The 22480-nt window shown below is 42.2% G+C and overlaps 1 protein-coding gene across 2 annotated transcripts in view; it reads left to right on the forward strand.

Moving 5' to 3' along the window:
• Positions 1-16513, forward strand: part of LOC139539968 (semaphorin-3E-like) — a 56359-nt gene extending 39846 nt beyond the window's left edge. Inside the window, exons 3-17 of one of the 2 annotated variants that reach the window (XM_071343421.1) lie at positions 6119-6178; positions 6751-6870; positions 7901-7994; positions 8765-8881; positions 11369-11511; positions 11665-11779; positions 11896-11965; positions 12061-12205; positions 13038-13263; positions 13500-13591; positions 13718-13759; positions 13994-14160; positions 14418-14485; positions 14778-14911; positions 15027-16513. In XM_071343421.1, the coding sequence (XP_071199522.1) occupies positions 6119-6178; positions 6751-6870; positions 7901-7994; positions 8765-8881; positions 11369-11511; positions 11665-11779; positions 11896-11965; positions 12061-12205; positions 13038-13263; positions 13500-13591; positions 13718-13759; positions 13994-14160; positions 14418-14485; positions 14778-14911; positions 15027-15578 (2145 nt within the window). In that variant the 3' untranslated portion in view covers positions 15579-16513. Of the gene's footprint in view, positions 1-6118; positions 6179-6750; positions 6871-7900; positions 7995-8764; positions 8882-11368; positions 11512-11664; positions 11780-11895; positions 11966-12060; positions 12206-13037; positions 13264-13499; positions 13592-13717; positions 13760-13993; positions 14161-14414; positions 14486-14777; positions 14912-15026 lie in introns of both variants that reach the window. The other variant, XM_071343420.1, reaches the window with a different exon arrangement.
• The last annotated feature ends 5967 nt before the right edge of the window (positions 16514-22480 follow it).

The following is a 22480-nucleotide window of genomic DNA, read 5'->3' on the forward strand; positions in this document are numbered from 1 at the left end:
ATAGCATATAGCGCGCTTCTGTCTATTTGAGCTAGTCAGTACAGTGGTTGCCAACTAAACGTTTTGAGATTATGCTGCAGGATTTAGAGGTAATTTGTTGTTTAGTACAGTACCCTGCGTCACTGCTTCATTGCTCCAGACCAGCGCAAGGGAAGTTAAAGCACTGATGGTGCTTTTGGGTCCCAAGGCGCTAATGTGTCTCTAACTGACAATGAATGGGCAACATAAACCAAATAGAATGATAATTGTGCACAACTTCAAAATTGCATTTCAATGAACTGAATGAGGAGGATGAAGAATGTGATTGAATTTAGAACAATAGTGTAAGAATTGCTATTCCTCTGTCCTGCATGCACACACCCGGAAAAATACACTTATTTTTGTTTCTACTTGTCAGTATTACTTACTAAAATTGTTGTTACACTAAGGTTTTTATTCTAAGAGAAACGAAAATGTTCAATTATATTCTATGATATTCTTAAGATATATGTGTTGACTGAATATAAGCAAGTGATGTCTGCTAAATAATCAAGTTGATGGTGCAGTCATATAGCCTCGGCACCTACATAAAGCTGAGCGACTCACTCATTCATGGCTTTGGATCAAAACAAATAAGTAATTCTTTCTGATAGTCTTTAACAAAGTAATGTTTTGGTTATCCTGACCTGGACACCATGCCCATTATGAGCTATTAGTAGGACAATAGGCTCTTGCCAACTCCTCTCTGTATCTTGATACCTTGTGCAAGGCAATTGATCAGCATTAAAAACTTTGGTGCTGGAGCCTCCCGAGTGGCACAGCGGTCTAAGAAACTGCATCACATTGCAAACTACGTTGCTACAGATGCTGGTTTGATGCTCATGCCGGATGTGACCGGGATAGATAACAAACTGAATTTATTTACAAATTAGTAAGAATGTCTCACCCTATGTTCAAGAATGGCCTTTTTCCTCGCTCACTTTATGTTATCTCCGTTTGGGTATTGTTATCTCCATTTGGGTATTGGTTAGACTACAATTAGGGTGTGGAAATGTTAGGATTATTTTGCTCTTACTGTAGTACTGTAGCCTACTCCTGACGGGTCTCGTTGTACAGCGCTATTATTGGCTATTTGCAGGACAATAGACTCTTACCAAGAGGGAGGGTAAGGGGAGAATTGTATCGACAAATGTATTTCTTAGTTAGGTTGGCTATATCACAACAGGCCGTGATTGGGAGTCCCTTTGGGCGTCGTCCAGGTTTGGCCGGTGTAGGCCATCATTGTAAATAAGAATTTATTCTTAACTAACTTACCTAGTTAAATGAAGGTCAAATTGTAAAGCGCCATATTTTCCTAACGGAAACCCTGAGAGTTTTGTTTTTCGTCTTTCTTGGAATATTAATAAAATTAATTAAGCTACAAAATTTCAACATTTCTTACAAAAAAAGGTTTTATGAGCCGACGGTGGGCTTTTAGTTTCTCTCCCTCTAAAAACAGAAATAAATAATTATAAATAACAAACTGGCTTTATTTAGAAATTAGTAAGAATGTCTCACCTCATGTTCAAGAATGGCCTTTTTTTCGCTCACTTTCAGTCATTTGAAAACTAAATAATCTCCAAAATATCGTTATTTTTTAGACAAGCCGTAGCCGTTTAATCCAAGCCGTTTAATCCACCAGAAAAGACAGAACAAATAAAACAACAAATATTGTCGTTATACTCAAGTATACTAATTGATTAAAAAAATGGTTATCAATTGGAACCTTTAACATGTGGAAGGGGGAAAAAATATTATTATTATTATTAACCCTGTTAACACATTAACCCTGTTCACAAGTGTAGCAGGCTGTGAATTCTGCAAACAACGTTTCTAGGATGGGCTATTAGCAGGACAATATATATTGGTCATATTGTTCATGGCTCCTGAGTGGCACAGTGGCACTAGTGAGTCTCACTAGTGTTCAGTAATGGGGTGCTGTTAAAAGTGGTGTAGGTCTTATTTATTTAAAAAGCTTATTGAAGTTAGAAGCTATAGTATTTTAAGCAATAGGCCAAATCAAATCAAATGTATTTATAAAGCCCTTACATCAGCTGATATCTCAAAGTGCTGTACAGAAACCCAGCCTAAAACACAAGCAATGCAGGTGTAGAAGCACGGTGGCTAGGTAAAACTCCCTAGAAAGGCCAGAACCTAGGAAGAAACCTAAAGAGGAACCAGGCTATGAGGGGTGGCCAGTCCTCTTCTGGCTGTGCCAGGTGGATATTATAACAGCACATGGCCAAGATGTTCAAATGTTCAAAGATGACCAGCAGGGTCAAATAATAATAATAAAGTCTACCCGCTGTGGTCAACTATTTCAGCACTGTTTCACACTGCTCTGATACAAGCATGGGGACTGGTCTTGATAAATCAATGAGATTTAAAAAAAATTATCCCCGTTTGGGTGTCTTTATCTCCGTTTGGGTATTGGTTAGGGTGTTGAAATGTTATGCTCTTAGTACTGTAGCCTACTCCCGACCGTCACGTTGTACAGCGTCATGTTGAAGGTTATCATATGCTTCTCAAAGATGCCCTCTGCTTGTCAAACTAGCACTAACTAGCATTAATGTAACAATGGCTGACAATTAAATAACATGCCATAGAATTCTGCGGTAGCCGGCAAGGTGTGCTGCAGTATGACAAAACTTTTACAGGAAGAACCACTGTATGTCTAGGTAATCCTGTCTAACGCAGATTTTTTTTTAAATGCATCGTGTATTAAAACTGCATAAGTGTTGCTCTCCACTTTCTGGAGGACTGAGTTTTGAGATCAGTGGAATTTGAGTATGCTAGCTAAAGAGATTGAGAAAACACCTGTCTCCAGATTACATCTTCAACCTAAGGGCAACCATGGTATTCGACAGGAGACGTGTCCAACCATGAAATTTAATGCGGGTAAAATAGTCTAGCTAGCTACATTTTCAGATATTACACGTTTCAAATTTTTACAGAAAGAGCCATTTGCTTGGCTAGCTATAGCCTAATATTAGCTAGCCAACATTGAACCTGGTTGATTAGCTACCTGCAGATTCAGGCAGGTTAGTAACGTCATGAGTTGTGATTATGGTTCATTGTTTACCTAGCTAGGTAGCTAACTTTACATGTATGACCTTATTATTCGTATCTCAGAGCTATTTGCTTGGCTAGCTATAGCCTAATGTTAACTAGCTAACATTGAACCTGGTTAGTTAGCTACTTGCAGATTCATGCAGGGTAGTAACGTCATGAGTTGTGATTATGGATCATTATTTACCTAGCTAGCTAAAGCGTTAGCTGGCTGGCTCGCTAACTAACGTTACATGTATGACCTTATTATTTGTATCTCAGAGCTATTTGCTTGGCTAGCTATAGCCTAATGTTAGCTAGCTATCATTGAACCTGGTTGGTTAGGTACCTGCAGTTTCATGCAGGGTAGTAACGTCATGAGTTGTGATTATGGTTCATTGTTTACCTAACTAGCTAGCTAGCTACATGTCTTAACAAAAGACTCCACTAAACAAGTAACCATTTCGGGTGCATTTGTAAATTCAGTCTGGCCATCTACTCTGATTTCAGAGCACTCTCGTCTGAGTGTGCCAGAGAGCGCAGAATAACTGATGAATTTACGAACGCTCAACACCGTTGAATATGTCAAGTGTCAGTAAACTAATCGGCCAGAGCATCCGGTTTGCGCTCTGAACTCGAAACGCTCTGAATTCACAAATGGACAATCACAAAGTCCCTGTGGCACCTGACCACACGACTGAACAGTAGTCGAGGTGCGACAAAACTAGAGCCTGTAGGACCTGTCTTGTTGATTGTGCTGTAGGTAGAGCTTTATTATGGACTGATTTCTCCCCACCTTAGCTACTGTTTTATCAATATGTTTTGACCATGACAGTTTACAATCCAGGGATACTCCGAGCAGTTTAGTCACCATAACTTACTTAATTGACACATTATTTATTACAGCATATAAATGAGGTTTAGGGTTTAGTGACTTATTTGTCCCAAATACAATGCTTTTAGTTTTGAAATATTTAGGACTAACTTATTCCTTGCCACCCATTCTGAAGCTAACTGCAGCTCTTTGTTAAGTGTTGCAGTCATTTCAGTCACTGTAGTAGATGATGTGTATAGTGTTGAGTCATTCGCATACATAGATACACTGGATTTACTCAAAGCCAGTGGCATGTTGATAGTAAAGGTTTAAAAAAGTAAGGGGCCTAGACAGCTGCCCTTGGGAATTCTTAATTTTACCTGTATTATGTTGGAGAGGCTTCTATTAAAGAACACCCTTTGTGTTCTGTTAGATAGGTAACTCTCGATCCACAATATAGCAGGGGATGTAAAGACATAACACATACTTTTTTCCAGCAGCAGACTATGATCGATAATGTCAAAAGCTGCACTGAAGTCTAACAAAACAGCAGCCACAATCTTTTTATCATCAATTTGTGTAAGTGCTGTGCTTGTTGAATGCCCTTCCCTATAAGCGTGCTGAAAGTATGTTGTCAATTTGTTTTCTGTAAAATAGCATTGTGTCTGGTCAAACACAATTTTTTCCAAAACTTTACTAAGGGTTGGTAAAACGCTGATTGGTTGGCAATTTGAGCCAGTTAAGGGGGCTTTACTAATCTTAGAAAGCGGAATGACTTTTGCTCCCCTCCAGGCCTGTGGGCACACACTTTCTAGTTGGCTTAAATGTAAGTTATGGTAAATAGGAGTGGCAATATCGTCCGCTATTATCCTCAATAATTTTCAATCTTAGTTGTCAGACGTTGGTGGCTTGTCATTATTAATAGTATGCATGCCAGTCTCTCTCGGCTGAGAGTTGAGGAAAGACTGACTGCGTCACTTCTTGTTTTTATAAGAAACATTGATGTGTAGGAAAATTCCAAATTGTTTGCATAGTCAACTTATACACAGCACTGACACACACTTACCCCACCAGACATGCCTCCGGGTTTTTTTTAACAGTCCTCAGGTCCAGAACAAATGAATGGAAATATACAGTATTATACAGAGACATGAGTGCATGGAACTCTCTTCCATCTTATATAGTGCAAGTGAACAGCTAACCTGGTTTAAAAAAACAGATAAAGCAACACCTCACGGCACAGCGCCTCTCCCCATGTGACCTACTTGTTGTGTGTATGTACTGACATGTGTGTCTAACTGATAGATGAGCACATACACACACATTACACGTTCATGTTTTTAAATGTACTATGTAAATTGTAAAGTATTTTTTTTGTCTGTGATGTATTTTTCGTTAGCTGTCACCATTGGCATTGGCTAATGGGGATCCTAATAATTCAAATCAAATCAACAATGGACTAATGAAACAAACACAAAGTTAGATTTCCTTTAATGTAGTAACGGGTTCCTGGAGGAACCTTGGACTGGAGGCATGGCTTAGTAGGGGCCTGGCTTTTAGATGTCTTTTTCTGTGCCACCCTTTCAAGTAAATGTCATTCCTGTTCATCTGTTCTGTTCTATTGTCATCACATGTTAAGGTTGAACACTGATAGTTTTGTAGCTTCACTGAGACTTACAGAGGGGAATGAGTTCCTCAAGAGCCTATGCAAATCCCAAAGTTGAAATAGTTACCACTGTATTACTATATGTAATCAGCATTGTTTATATAGGGAAATTGGCATTTGCAGTGTACGAACTTAACATGATGAACAAGAATGACATTTACTCTAACGGGTGCCCAAAAATAACTATCTGAAAACCCCGCCTCCAGTAAGCCACGCTGCCACCTCTGCAATATATTATTAAAAAGGTACTAAATTGAACCCCTCCCATCCCATAAAGGTTCCTCAAAGTGTTCATTGAAGACTCTTTTCAGAAGGGTTCCTCGAGGAACCTTTTTGAGCAGTTTTTAGAACCCTAAAGGCAGGGTAGCTTTAATTCTAAGAATGTAGTTCAGACACTTTATAATGGTTATGGAGACCTTTTGTGGTTCAGTCCACCCATAAACAAACATTAATTACAGGATGTTATTACACAATCTCACTAATTAAACAGACAGAAAGTGTGCATGTGTGAGTGTGTGTTTGCATGTCCGTATGCATGTGTTAGTGTCTTATTTATTGTCATCTCTCATCAGATTGACTGGGCCAGCTCTGAGTCGCAGGTAGAAGAATGTTTGATGAAGGGTAAAGAGAAGGTAACAGAATCTGCTCATTCTACATCTACATCTGTCATAGTTTACCCTACATATATGCAGTGTCCAATATCTGTCTTGCCTACTACTTACTGATACTACATACTGTGTGCTATTCATACTACATACTATTTAGAACGCACTGTTTTGCAAAAATGTATGCAGTAACAATAAATATCAAAATACTAGGCTCACCCATACTGAGAATGCAACATCTAATGAGGATTTGCGTTGTTTCCCGCCATTTGCGCATTTTGGTACAGCATAGCCTTATGATTATCAGCTGATTATCAGCTGTGTTAAACACATGGTTCTGAAAAGACAATTATCTTCCTCAATAGCGTGAAAGGAATTTGTACCACATAAAATTCCGAAATTAGTATGATATCTTGACATTTAAAGCATACTCATAAAAAATATATTAATAATGACATACTGTACTATAAAATGTTCTATTTTCGCATACCTAATCAGCCTACAATTTAAAATGCAAGTACAGATATTCGAACACGGCCATACACTTCAAGTTACCTACCTAACCTAACATCCCCTCTCCCTCTCCCCCTCCCCTACAGCCAGAGTGTGCTAACTACATCAAGGTGTTGCAGCAGTTTAACACAACCCACCTGTTGGCCTGTGGAACAGGAGCATTTAACCCTCTCTGTGTCACCATCAGGGTGGGACACGCAGGACAGGTGAGCAGGGATGGGATTTTTTTCCTTGGAGTTATTGCAAATAAGGTTGATATGCGAACATATAGAAGGAAGGACATGCTGCTGTCTTGGCTCAGTCTCGTCATCTGTTCTTTAGACACAGGCAGTCTTTCCTGAATGAGCTGTAAAAATCTCAACACGCCCAATGGGCAATTTATGTTTCCTCAGAGAGAGACAGGGAGTTTGTTTATTCATCTGAAGGAGATACACACAGAGACACAAGGTGTGACATTATTGATGTTTGTGTGTCCTTTGAGAGAGAAAGGGAGAGAGGAGAGAGGGGGAGGAGAAGAGAAAGAGGAAGTTGGTACTGATAGTTAGTTTGTGTCCTCTGAGTGAGAGAGAGAGAGGGAATGTGTTTGTCTGGATTGTAAATTAGTTTAATTTATATCATCCCCTGTCTGTCTGAGAGGACCTGTGACAACAGCACCAGCAGGGAAAACAAACCAGTCTCCCACAAGACTTCAGTCAGAATAAAGAACAGAACATGCTATGGCTAAGGTCAAGCTCAGGGATGTCCGTGTGTCACTACACCAAATACCTCTGTTTCGTACTGCTAATTATCTGAAGACTCTTGTCACTTCCTTGCCATTCAGAGTGTCTAAAGACTTGTATCTGTGATGACTCAAAAGCAGCTTTATCTCGTGACTGTTTGATAATGGTAACACAGGGGTGTCAATAGTTAATAGAGACGAGCAATCCTGACTGTCACTGTGACCAGCCTGAGACATCCCCCCGTTTGCTGAGAGGTGCTTCTAATAACGGTTGCTAGATGTTGGAACATATCGTGACACTCACACCTCACCATTGTCAAAGCCCCCCACTCTCTTCATTGTCCCTGCTTTATATACTGTTAATTTACTTGTTTATATGTGACACTATGATTAATATATATTTTTTTACATTTGATCACACCAATACGTACTCGGAAACAGGCCATTTTACGAAGTGTGTGTGCATGTGCGAGCGAGCATGAGTGTTTGTGTTCTCACTGATACGTTTTTGTCCCCAGGCCAGACAGTTTGAGCTGGAGGAGCAGAGTGTAGAGAGTGGCCGAGGGAGATGTCCCTATGACCACAACAGCCCCGTAACCTCCACCCTGGACAGTAAGAAGACCACACACTACAAGACATTATCACTTCTGTTGTTTCACTTTCTACCTTCTTGTATGTTTCATAATATGTTATTTTCTCAATAACTCTCTGTCTCAGGCACACTTAACCCTAACCCTATTAGAAGACTGATACTCTAGTAGAATTGCTGTTATTGAGTATATTGCACAGTGCTTAGAGCAGCGTTTCCCAAACTGGGTCCTGGGGACCCCAAGGGGTGCACGTTTCAGCTTTTGCCCTAGCACTACACAGCTGATTCAAATGATGAACTCCTCATCAAGCTTGGATTATTTGAACAACTGTGTACTAGGGCAAAAACCAAACGTGTTTGGGAAACGGTGGCTTAGAGGCAGGTTTAGTTTTAGCACAATGCTGCCACCGTGTGGAAATAACTAATTATAAATCCGTTATTTTCAGATTGCGATAACTAACCAAACAAAAAATTACCAAACATAATTTGCAATTGATTATAATTTTGTTATTAATTTAATTTAATGTGTGAAAAATTAGGTGTTAACGGATGAAACATCTGGTTTATTATGGTTCTCTCTCTCTGTGTGTGTGTGTGTGTGTGTGTGTGTGTGTGTGTGTGTGTGTGTGTGTGTGTGTGTGTGTGTGTGTGTGTGTGTGTGTGTGTGTGTGTGTGTGTGTGTGTGTGTGTGTGTGTGTGTGTGTGTGTGTGTGTGTGTGTGTGTGTGTGTGTGTGTGTGTGTGTGTGTGTGTGTGTGTGTGTGTGTGTGTGTGTGTGTCTGTGTGTGTGTTAGGAGGAGAGCTGTATATTGGCCTGTATACAGACTACTGGGAAAATGATGCAGCTCTGTGTCGACTGAACAACCAAAGCTACACACGCACTGAGAGAGACAACAGACAACAGCTCAACGGTCAGGAATCTCATTATTACTTTCTGTTTGATCTCTGGTACTCACCCACACTTACAGTGCCTTCAGGAAGTATTCATACCCCTTGACTTATTCCACATTTTGTTGTGTTACAGCCTGAATTCAAAAGAGTAAAAAAATAATTATAATCTCACCCATCTACACACAATCCCATAACGACATAGTGAAAATATGTTTTTAGGCATTTGGTTACTCTAGTAATTAAACCTTGAGTATCTGAAGCCCGTGGATATGGATAGTCATTCTTTACCCCGGCCTTACATCTGGTGACAGCGGTGGTTCTTTCAAGACTGGAAGCTAACGAACTCCGCCGGGTTTTGGACTTTCTTAACTGCATTTGGAGCTGATTCGGAGCTTCTCCCTATCTAGCTTGTCGATGTACTGGAGTTTCCCGACCTGGTTGGGGGTTCTGTGCTAAAGAGTTTCATTGTGAGTGACATCAGCAATGCTTATGACAGCAGGACTTCAACATAGGTTACTGCGACTACTTCAAGCAACATGAGACCCCTGTGCCTGTATTTTGTCTTCCAATGCTTTTATTGAAAAGTATCATGTTGGACATTGTTTTGTCCATTTTCCACATGCCAGTTTTGCTAGCTAATGTTAGATGACCATCTGTGTGTGTTAGTTAGCTAGCAGGCTAGATAGTAGCTAGCTTTACCTCACAAGTTCTGGACAGGAGGAGTTCGTACATGCGGAGAACATTTTTTCTCTGTCATCTCTGCCTGTGTACATGTACATACTTTCCCCCCATTTTGTGCTGCTGAGGCTGTGGGTGACTCAGGCACATTGTGGGACTAGCTAACTGTGGATGGTGTCATTTGGGGAAAGGAAGAGATCGAAGAGGAGACATTCGGTGGTGTACCTGTGGGGCCTTTTGCCGAGGCATTGCAGGCTTGGCCAGTGACTGGGGATGACTGCTGTGGAGCAAGAGGTGCCTAGATCACTACGGCGATGGTAGCACACTACAACATGGGCCTACCAACAACATCCAGGCCACCTGACCTACTAGTCATCATTGACTCATTGAGTGGGCATGGACCTGAAGGAACACACACATTAGCTTCAAAAAAAGAAAGAAGATAATTTCGTACTGTGCTGTTGTGCTACTTGCTGTTAATATTCTAGTCAGGCCTACATGTCATCTAAATGTTGTAGCGATATTGTTGCATGTTGCATTTAGAGAGACTCTACGTTTCTTTTGCAAAGGGAGTACCGTGGGACCGTAATTGGAGGATTTTCATTTTTATACCAGATGATGGGGCTCTGGGGTATAAAGATGAGGGGTTGCTGGGGTAGCTCTAGTTTAGAGTTTGGTGCCAGCTCTTAGGTCATATTATTTATTCTTCATGTCATTTGTCCCCTGAAGTTGTTTGGTTGCTCTAATAATTAAACCTTGAGTAATATCTGAAGTTGCAGTGTCCATGGATAATCATTCTTTACACTAGTTAGCATTGGCTCACGAAACTACCTCTAACTTCCATCATACTGCACACAGAGACATAAAAATGGTATCCATACGACTTCATCTGACTCTGGGTAGGTAGAAAAATGGCTTCATTGCCAGAATCTCGTGTTTATCTTCTAACGGGATACTTCAGGATTGTGACAATGAAGCCCTTTATCTACTTCCCAGAGTCAGATGAAGACTTTACCGTGAAATGCTTACTTATAAGCCCTTAACCAACAGTGCAGTTCAAGAAGAAGAAAACATTTACCAAGTAGGCTAAAATAAAAAGTAATAAGAAAAAGTAACACAATAAGAAAAACAATGACGAGGCTATATACAGGGGGCACCGGTACTGAGTCAGTGTGCAGGGGTACAGGCTAGTTGAGGTAATCTGTACATGTAGGTGGGGGCGAAGTGACTATGCATAGGTAACAAACAAACAGCGAGTAGAAGCAGTGTACAAGAGGGGGGGGTGTCAATGTAAATTGTCCGGTGGCGATTTTTATGAAGTGTTCAGCAGTCTAATGGCTTGGGGGTAGAAGCTGTTGAGGAGCCCTTTGGTCCTAGACTTGGCGCTCCGGTACTGCTTGCCGTGCGGTAGCAGAGAAAACAGTCTATAACTTGGGTGACTGGAGTCTCTGACAATTATATGGGCTTTCCTCTGACACCGCCTATTATATAGGTCCTGGATGTCAGGAAGCTTGACCACAGTGATGTACTGGGCCGTTCGCACTACACTCTGTAGCGCCTTACGGTCAGATGCCGAGCAGTTGCCATACCAGGTGGAAAGACCCCAGGTGGTGATGCAAAGTATCTATTTAAAGTAACACAAGTATTTGCAAAAATACTAATAACAGTGCCTTTTCACATGCTATATTGTATATGCTCTCTACATAAATGTAGAATGATGTTATATTTTATATGTGAAAAACTTTGCCGCCAGGATTATGCCGCCAACTTTTCCAACGGCATAATCCTGCGGTCACATTCTCTTTCTGAAACTGTCATGTTTCCTCTAGAGCCTAAGTTCATTGGGTCGGTGGTGATTCCTGATAACGATGACAGGGATGATGACAAGGTCTACTTCTTCTTCACGGAGAGAGGGATGGATGCAGAGGGGGTTAACAAGGCTGTTTACACCCGGGTGGGACGGGTCTGTGCGGTGAGAATTGCACAAATTCAAGTTCTATCCTGCATGCCAGCATATCCATATACTGTATCATGTCCTCCCTTCGCCTCCTTCCAATTCAAATCCATTTCCTTCCCTCTCCCCCTCTCCTCTCCTCTCCCCTCACCCTCCATCCCCTCCCTTCAGAATGACCAAGGAGGTCAGAGGATGTTGGTGAATCGTTGGAGCTCCTTCCTAAAGACCCGTCTCATCTGCTCTGTGGCTGGATCCAACGGCATCGACACACACTTCGACGAGCTGGGTACGGCTGTGTGTTTGTGTGTGTTTCCTAGAGAAGGGGATACACCTATAGTACTTTCACTTAATGGAACCCTAAATCTCTCTCTCTTTCTCTCTCCCATGTGTGTTTCATTTCAGAGGATGTATTTGTGTTGAAGAACAAGGATGAGAAGAATCCAGAGATATTTGGCCTCTTCAGTACTACAAGGTCTGCTGAGAGAGTCACGTGTGTTTTTTCAAAAAATGTACTGGTATATTGTATTGAATATCTTCTCTCTCTATCTACACCCCTCCCCTCCTCAGTGCTGTGTTCCAGGGCTATGCAGTGTGTGTGTACCACATGAATGTTGTGCGAGCAGCGTTCAACGGACAATTTGCACACCGGGAGAAACCAGAGCACCACTGGACCCCATACAAAGGCCGGGTCCCCTACCCACGCCCCGGATCTGTGAGTTACAACCTACAGCTACAACATACAGTGGGGCAAAAAAGTATTTAGTCAGCCACCAATTGTGCAAGTTCTCCCACTTAAAAAGATGAGAGAGGCCTGTAATTTTCATCATAGGTACACTTCAACTATGACAGACAAAATGAGAAAAAAAAATCCAGAAAATCACATTGTAGAATTTTTAATGAATTTATTTGCAAATTGTGGTGGAAAATAAGTATTTGGTCACCTACAAACAAGCAAGATTTCTGGCTCTCACAGACCTGTAACTTCTTCTTTAAGAGGCTTGCACAATTGGTGGCTGACTAAATACTTTTTTGCCCCACTGTATACTGACTTATCAATAGGCTTTACATTACCTGATTGGCTCTCCATACCCGATAACTAAGGATCCATGCACTGCATAGTTGGTGTAACTCAAGAAAATGGTAGTTTAGGAATTTGCTTAAGAGTTGCACCTACATTACAGGAAACTCCATACTGTATATCCAAACAATATACTTTCAACAATGTCTTTCAAAAATGTGCTATTCCAGCAGCAGCATTGTACATTCACAGCACTCCCCTTAAGCCTGTGTCTGTGGCAGCTGCCCTTTGAATGTCAGAGCTACTGTAGCTGTCTCTGCAGGTCACATCAGAGAAGAGGACCATCAGTGCTATCATTATACTGCAACATACAGCTTCAATATTCGAGTCTTTGACAGTGTAATGCTATTTTCTTATTCATATGTTTCTTCTCCCCCCTCTCTTCCACTCTCTTCCTCTCTCTCTCTCTTTCTCCCTCTCTATCCCTTTTCCCTCTCCATCTCTTCCCCTTCTTCTCTCTCTCCAGTGTGCCAGTAAGATGAACGGTGGTGGGTTCTCAGGTTCTAAGGAGTTCCCTGATGAGGTTCTGCGTTTCGTGCGTTCCCACCCTGTCATGTCCAGCCCGGTCCTGCCCCTCCACAAGAAACCTGTCCTACTGCAGACGGAGCCAGGAGGGAGGAGATTAACCCAGATTGCTGTGGACCGCGTCCAGGCCCAGGACGGACACTACCACGTCCTGTACATAGGCAGAGGTACGCACACTGACACTACACTATGATCATCCAGTGCTGTGTATCACCAAGGTTATAGCTCCCTCTACTGATCACATACAGCATTACAATCACAATCTTCAGGAAGGTAAGATAGGCCTACCAGACAGACAGGCACTGACAAAAACAAAGCCTTTGACTCTCTTCTATTTGGATGTCCTGGGTGGTTGTATTGGTGAAGGTGTGATATTTACATAACTTAATACTCTCTCCCGTAGACGACTCTGTTGTGTTGAAGGTTATCAGCATCTACAACAAAGACACAGACACCATAGAGGAAGTGCTACTGGAGGAACTGCAGGTGTTCAAGGTAATGTTGTTATTTAGCGCCACCATATGGCAAAAGATGGCCATTGCATCAATTACACTTTCTTGGCACTCGACAATTTGATTTGTTTGTGGAAGATCAAAATGTTTTCATGTTATTTCTTTCTAGGTCCCTGTGCCAATAACTGAGATCATCATATCTGCAAAACGAGTATGACAACTATTTATCATGTTAAAATCTTAAGTTAATAACATAGTTACTAACATTGTTTTGAAGCATGGTTGTTTAAAACTGCAGTATCTTCATCTAGCCACAAGATGACAGTGTATTGATTATCTGAATGTCGGGAAATGTAATGACAGTAGGCAAAGCGTTTTATGATGTTGATATTTACAAAAATGTGTACCTCTGTTAATTCTGGTCCCTGTGTTGTTGTTTTCATAGCAACAGCTTTATGTGGGTTCTGAGGTGGGTGTGGCTCAGGTGAGGCTCCATCAATGTGAACTGTACGGGTCAGAGTGTGCCGACTGTTGCCTAGCCAGGGATCCTTACTGTGCCTGGGACGGACTCACCTGCTCACGATACTACCCTGTTGGGGTCTACACCAAGAGGTGAGACGGAAACACACACCTCATACACAGACACACAGGCATGTACAGTCACACACATACATATGACCATGTGCACAGCGGTGCAGAGGCATCACATAGCAATCATTATCAATCATTAGCACCTCTATCCTCCCTAATCCCCTTCTTCTTTCTCATCATCCCTTCCCTTTCTTTCCTTTGATGTCACTCTGTCCTTATCTCACTTTCCCAAATGCCCATTTAACACCCTCCACCACTCCCCCTCTCTCTCTCAGCAGACGATTCAGACGACAGGATGTTCGCCATGGCAATGCTGTACAGCTATGCAATGGGCTGCAGATTGATGGTCAGTCTGTGTGTGTGTTTGTGTGTGTGTGTGTGGGGGGGGTAGAAAGTAATTACTACTTGGCCAATGGCCTTTGGCCTGGCTGAGGTATCAGAAAGGTCAGTGCTGAATTGTGTGTGTGTGTGTGTGTGTGTGTGTGTGTGTGTGTGTGTGTGTGTGTGTGTGTGTGTGTGTGTGTGTGTGTGTGTGTGTGTGTGTGTGTGTGTGTGTGTGTGTGTGTGTGTGTGTGTGTGTGTGTGTGTGTGTGTGTGTGTGTGTGTGTGTGTGTGTGTGTGTGTGTGTGTGTGTGTAGGGGAGAACTACCAGGGTGCGGAGGAGAGGCATGTGTATGGGGTAGAGAAAAACAGTACTCTACTGGAGTGTACACCTCGTTCTCTACAGGCCAGAGTTCTGTGGTACATACAGAGAGGTCCAGACAGAGAGAAGGTGAGACAGACATATATACATACTGTGTATACATACACACCAATTTCCTCCTTTCTTCCTTCCTTTTCCATCTCTCCTTACCTCCCCTCCCCTCCCTCTTCTCTCCCTCCCCCAGGTCAGAGGTGATGAGAGTGTAGTCATAACGACCCACGGGCTGTTGTTCCTGATTGTGCGGATTGGGGACGCTGGCATGTACGTGTGTCAGACGGTAGAACACGGTTATGTCCACACCCTACTGAGGGTCACGCTACATGTGCTGGGAGGGGAGAGGGTCAGTGCCCTGATACACAGGACAGGGGAGGAAGGAGAGGAAGAAGGGGAGACCACAGCAACCTCCTGTCACCTTCCCGTAGATACCCCTCCAGACCTCCACACTGGTTCCAACTCTGACCCCACCTCCAGACTACCAGGAGCCCTACCAGGGTCCTCCCTAGCCCCCGCTCCAGCTCCAGGCCCTACCTCTCGGCTGTGGTACAAGGAGTTCCTCCAGCTTATAGGATATCGGGATACACAGCGGCTGGAGGAGTACTGTGAGAGGGTCTGGTGCTCAGAGAAAAGACGCAGGAAGACCAAACTTAGATACACCCAGCCACTGGGAAGAGGAGAGAGGAAGGCAAGGGGGAGGGGAGAGCCTCACAGAACCCCCAGACACACCATGGACACCTGAGAGGAGGGAGGGAGAGGGCAGAACAACCACACACACAATGGGCCAGTTCTTTGTTGTTGTAGAGAATACTACTTCCAAACAAAGCTAAAACATGACACTTTCTTTTTTTTAGACTTTACCGTAACGTCTTCTTCCTTCTTATAACCATATTACATGTTATGTTATATTGTGTTTTTACCTTTCCTTGTTTCTGGTGTAATCTTTGCCACTGGTGCAAATGCTGAGTGTCCGTCAGATGGAAGGCAAGTAGAACAGTTGAACTGTTTAGAACAACGTGGCCTTAAGACCACAGTACTGACAGCAGGCTTCTCTGAACAGACATAGTACAGAAGATTCATAGCCATCCCAGCTGAACACACAGATAACGAACATTCAAACAGATTCCTCAGAAATAAAATGTTTCTGGAGATACACTTGAGCTGCTCGCGTTCAAAACCACTGGTTAGAAAATACACAACGTTACGGTAAATACATTCTTTTTCTAGGTTCCTGCTTTGAGTTTAGTAGTGGTTTAGAATTGATTAATTAAACTGGACATTGTACTGTATTATTGTTTTACTGTATAGTTGGTAAAGTTGATGATGTACGCAAGTATTTCCTACTATACTTTGTCAGTTAGTTTGGTGTGACATGGCGGAGATTGAGAAGATCTAGATGAGTTGACATCATTGAATGATTACAGTAACGCAAAACTGTGTCTGCGGATCCGAGAATACCATCCATAATAAATACCTTGGAACTTAACATTTGAAAACAATAATAATCGTTTTCATAATGTACTATTGATGATGGAACAGGGATTATATAACATTTTATAGACGTAACCCCTCAATAAATATAGATACTTGATCTGAGCCATTAGAAATCTAATTATATCCACAGTGTATCTCAACAGATGCATTTTCTCTTCAATAAATGGCCAACTTAAATGTGAACTGCAATCAACTGGTAGTTATAGAGTTGGTTGATTAGTATTCATATCAGCTGTCTATTTCTCTCTCTTTCGCTCTCTCTCTCTGCTGTCAGTAATGATGCTACAAATGGGGGTTCATAATAACCATAGCAGAAGACAATCTACGTCGCCATATTTTCCCTCCCAAATAAGGAAGAACGCCACAGTGACCATCCAAGCATGTCATTGGCTAGACAGAGGAGCCTGTCTCATGAATATTCAAACCTATTGGAGGAAATCAACCGTTTTATATTCTGACAGCATAACATTGATCAGGTTTCCATTACAATCCCTCTTTTATATGGAGTCTTTTTTGAAGTCTTTAAATTACATTATTCCTGCACTCATCATCATCCTGAATGTTCTCTGACTAAGAGTTTTAATAATGAACAAAAATATAAATACAACATGTAAAGTGTTGGTCCCTTGTTTCATGCCCTGAAATAAAAGATTCCAGAAATGTTCCATATGCACAAAAAGGTTAATTCTCTCAAATTTTGTGCACAAATATGTTTACATCCCTGTTAGTGAGGATTTCTCCTTTGCCAAGATAATCCATTCACCTGACAGGTGTGGCATATCAAGAACCTGATTAGACATATCATTACATAGGTGCACCTTGTGCTGGGGACAATACAAGGCAACACTAAAATGTGCAAGTTTGCCACACAACACAATGCCACAGATGTCTCAAGTTTTAATGGAGTGTGCAATTGGCATGCTGACTGCAGGAATGTCCACCAGAGCTGTTGACAGAGACTTTAATGTTAATTTCTCTACCATAGGCTGCGTCCAACATTGTTTTAGAGAATTTGGCAGTACGTCCAACCGGCCTCACAACCGCAGACCACTTGCAACCACGCCAGCCCAGGAACTCCACATCCGGCATTTTCACCTGCGGGATTGTCTGAGACGAGCCTCCCGGACAGCTGAGGAAACTGTGGGTTTTCACAACCGAATAATTTCTGCACAAACTGTCAGAAACCGTCTCAGGTAAACTCATCTGCGTGCTCGTTATCCTCACCAGGGTCTTGACCTGACTGCAGTTCAACGTTGTAACCGACTTCAGTGTCCAAATTCTCAACTTTGATGGCCACTGGCACACTGGAGAAGTGTGCTCTTCATGGATGAATCCCGGTTTCAAATGTACTGGGCAGGAACCCTTGTGGTTAGAGCGTTGGGCCAGTAACTGAAAGGTTGCTGGATTGAATCCCCGAGCTAACAAGGTAAAAATATGTCGTTCTGCCCCTGAACAAGGCAGTTAACCCACTGTTCCCCGGTAGGCCGTCATTGTAAAGAAGAATTTGTTCTTAACTGACTTGCCTAGTTAAATAACTGGCAGATGTACTGTATGGTGTCGTGTGGGCGAACGGTTTACTGGTGTGAACAGAGACCCTATGGTGGCGGTGGAATTATGGTATGGGCAGGCATAAACTACATACAAATACAACTGCATTTTATCTATGGCAATTTGAATGCACAGAGATACCGTGACAATATCCTGAAGCCCATTGTTGTGCCATTCATCAGCCGCCATCACTTCATGTTTCAGCATGATAATGCACTGCCCCATGTTGCAATGATCTGCACACAATTCACGGAAGCTGAAAATGTCCCAGTTCTTCCATGGCCTGCACACTCACCAGACGCGTCACCCATTGAGCATGTTTGGGATGCTCTGGATCGACGTGTATGACAGCGTGTTCCAGTTTCCGCCAATATCCAGCAACTTCGCACAGCCATTGAAGAGGAGTGGGACAACATTTCACAGGCCACAATCAACAGCCTGATCAACTCTATGCGAAGGAGATGTGTAGCGCTGCATGAGGCAAATGGTGTTCACACCAGATACTGACAGTTTTTTTGATCCACGGCCCTACCTTTATTTAACCCCCCTGGAGTCGATGCCAGCGCCCACGCGGAAATTGAATTAGCATAATAAAACATCTGTCTGCCGCACTTCCACATCTGGTGGAAGGTGAGAGAGATAGAGCGGTGTTTGTCAGACCATGAGACATCACAAAAATCTGTCTTCTTACCAAATCCCACGGACCTCACAACACTTGTCTGAAGGTTCCCCGGGTCCAAACATCATTAGAATAATTTATGGAGACTGTTTAGTGCCCAAAATAAGGGTCTACATACATGTAAAAAAACAAAACAAAGGTTTCCTGATCTTTCTAATAACGCTCAGATATAGGACAGACACTTAAGAACAAACTTCCTTTAGATTTCTTTTTTGTGACTGTCTGTTGTTCCATGTAGTGAATCTGTTATTCAATGCGTTTGTACGGGCTAATAGCAGTAAGGCCCAAAATATGTTTAATCTGATCATGTATTTTTATTTTTATGTTGATACCATATAGCTGAGTAGAATTCTCTCCTTCCACCCCCAACTCTCTCTCTCTTCCTCGCTCTCTCTCGCTCTCTCTTGCTCTCCTGTTGTCACTCTACCTAGGAATGCTCCCGTTTTCTTTCTCTTTGTCTCTATATCTCTCTGTCCCTCACTCGTGAGTCTTGAGGAGTGTAAGTGGGGAGGACCTCAGTGCAGCTGATGGATCATGGGTTTTTCTCACACACACAGAGCTGAGGATGAGTTCACACAGCTGATCTGTTCCACTGGCTACCATAGTAACGGGCTATTAACCCGTCTCCCTCTCGCCACCTCCCTACAGCAACACAGCTACCCTTCTCTGTGTCTTAGCACAGTAGCACTGTCACTCAGGTACAAGCTTTTGCATCACAACAGTTTCAGCTTAAATGGCCTTCATCAGACCTGAAATGGTGCAGGAAAAAAGCACTCAGCAGCAGCATTTACCGTGAGGAGGTTGACACCCTTAGCACCCAGCCCAGCATATAGACCCTCTACAGCACCCGGTGTCACAGGAAGGCCAAAAAGATCCTCAAGGACCTCAGCTACTCGAGCTATGGCCCGTTCACCCCCCTAACCATCTAGAAGGCGGAGACAGTACAGTTGCATCAAAGCTGGGAAAAAGAGACTGAAAAACAGCTTTTATCTCCAGAACATCAGACCATTAAACAGTCACCACTAGCCAGCCTCCACCCAGTACCAAACCCTGAACTTAGTCACTGTAACTAGCTGGCTACCACCCGGTACTCTACCCTGCACCTTAGAGACTGCTGCCTATGTACACAGTCATTGAATTCTGATCACTTCAATTGTGTTTACATACTTCAGTATATTCTCATGTTGAGAATTGCGCTTGAATGTAAATTTGACCAACTCTGCTAAAAAGCACAAAAATGGCTGTGCAGCGGCTACATAACAGCGCCCTCTGTCTGTCATCTAGGGTTAATACACACAGTTGAAGTCAGAAGTTTACATACACTTATTTTAGAGTCATTAAAGCTCATTTTGAACCACTCCACACATTTCTTGTCAACAAACTATATTTTTGGCAAGTCGGTGAGGACATCTACTTTGTGCATGACACAAGTCATTTTTCCAACAATTATTTACAGACAGATTATTTCACTTATAATTCACTGTATCACAATTCCAGTGGGTCAGAAGTTTACATACAGTAAGTTGACTGTGCCTTTAAACAACTTGGAAAATTCCAGAAAATTATGTCATATCTTTAGAAGCTTCTGATAGGCTAATTGACATCATTTGAGTCAATTGGAGGGGTACCTGTGGATGTATTTAAAGGCCTACCTTCAAACTCAGTGCCTCTTTGCTTGATATCATGGGAAAATCAAAAGAAATCAGCCAACACCTCAGAATAAAAATTGTAGACCTGAACCAGCCACACGTCTGGTTCATCCTTGGGAGCAATTTCCAAATGCCTGAAGGTATTATGTTCATTTGTACAAACAATAGTACGCAAGTGTAAACACCATGGGACCACGCAGCCATCATACCGCTCAGGAAGGAGACACGTTCTTTCTCCTAGAGATGAACGTACTTTGGTGCGAAAAGTGCAAATCAATCCCAGAACAACAGCAAAGGACCTCGTGGACGCTGGAGGAAACGGGTACAGAAGTGTCTATATCCACAGTAAAACGAGTCCTATATGGACATAACCTGAAAGGCCGCTAAGCAAGGAAGAAGCCATTGCTCCAAAACCGGCATAAAAAAGCCAGACTACGGTTTGCAACTGAACATGGGGACAAAGATCAAACTTTTTGGAGAAATGTCCTCTGGTCTGATGAAACAAAAATAGAACTGTTTGGCCATAATGACCATCGTTATGTTTGGAGGAAAAAGGGGGAGGCTTGCAAGCCGAAGAACAACATCTTAATCGTGAAGAACGGGGGTGGCAGCATCATGTTGTGGGGGTGCTTTGCTGAAAGAGGGACTGGTGCACTTCACAAAATAGATGGCATCATAAGGTAGGAAAATTATGTGGATATATTGAAGCAATATCTCAAGACATCAGTCAGGCAGATAAAGCTTGGTCGCAAATGGGTCTTCCAAATGGACAATGACCCCAAGCATACTTCCAAAGTGGCAAAATGGCTTAAGGACAACAAAGTCAAGGTATTGGAGTGGCCATCACAAAGCCCTGAACTCAGTCCTATAGAAAAGTTGTGGGCAGAACTGAAAAAGCATGTGAAAGCAAGGAGGCCTACAAACCTGACTCAGTTACACCAGCTCTGTCAGGAGGAATGGGCCAAAATTCACCCAACTTATTGTGGGAAGCTTGTGGAAGGCTACCCAAAAAGTTTGACCCAAGTTAAACAATTAAAGGCAATGCTACCAAATACTAATTGAGTGTATGTAAACTTCTGACCCACTGTGAGTGTGATGAAAGAAATTAAAGCTGAAATAAATCATTCTCTCTACTATTATTCTGACATTTCACATTCTTAAAATAAAGTGGTGATCCAAAAATAGAGATTTTTTTGCAAGGATTAAATGTCAGGAATTGTGAAAAACTGAGTTTAAAGGTATTCGTCTAAGGTGTATGTAAACTTCCGACTTCAACTGTAAAATTGGAACTCTTTATTATATGCAAGGCTAGTTCTGAATATTTCACAAGTATGTACGTCAGGGCTTGAGGTGGGGTAAAAAAGGTGTTGGTACTGTTGTGGATTTGATATAGGGGGTATTTCTATAAGAGGTACCAGTACTCAAACAGTAGAAAAGTAGAGTTTATCAGCAGCAGTTAGCACCTGTCCACATCAAGGGCTGCCATCTTTTTTTGTTTATTTACTTTGAATTATAATTATTAAAGGATAGTTTGTGATTTTGGCAATACAATCTCCAATAAATGATGTATTAATTGTCTACAAGAGTCAGATGAACACATTCAGTGTGAAGGAAGTTAGAGGTAGCTTCACGAGCCAATGCTAACTAGAATGCTAGCTGTTCCTATAGTTCCAATCATTGTGATAACGCTACTAAGCAATTGCGCTAATGTTAGTTGGCAACTTCCTTCAAACCGAACACAAGTATGTTATCCACAAGTTCATCTGACTATAGGGAAGTAGATAAAGGGATTCATTGCCAAAATACCAAACCATCCCTTTAAGATGATCCTGTGTGATTGAAGTTTCTGTCCTGACAGCAGAGAGAGGGAGAGAGAGAGAGAGAAAAAGAGAGAGATAGAGTGGCAAGTCATTCCCAGCTGCCTGTCACTCGATGTTATTACTGCATGAGTGATGAATGAAGGTTAAATCCCAAATCCCATTCTATCAAAGTTCATCAGCAAGCAACAGAGACAGGAGAGAAGATTGTCAGCCGTCAGATAGACACTAGTCTCTCTCTCATATCAGGTCACACCAGGACTCTGAATAATGAGGAGACCTGTACAAACACACAGCTGTAAAACAATACATGCAGTGCAAACACCTACACTGTACAAACACACACAGTATGAAGACACAAACTGCACACACACGTGCATACACACTAAACAAACACACACATAATAAACAGTAAAAACACACAAGATAATTACACAATGTAAACCCACCTACCCAC

Source organism: Salvelinus alpinus, chromosome 15, assembly GCF_045679555.1.
Source record: "Salvelinus alpinus chromosome 15, SLU_Salpinus.1, whole genome shotgun sequence".
NCBI classification, from domain to species: domain Eukaryota; kingdom Metazoa; phylum Chordata; class Actinopteri; order Salmoniformes; family Salmonidae; genus Salvelinus; species Salvelinus alpinus.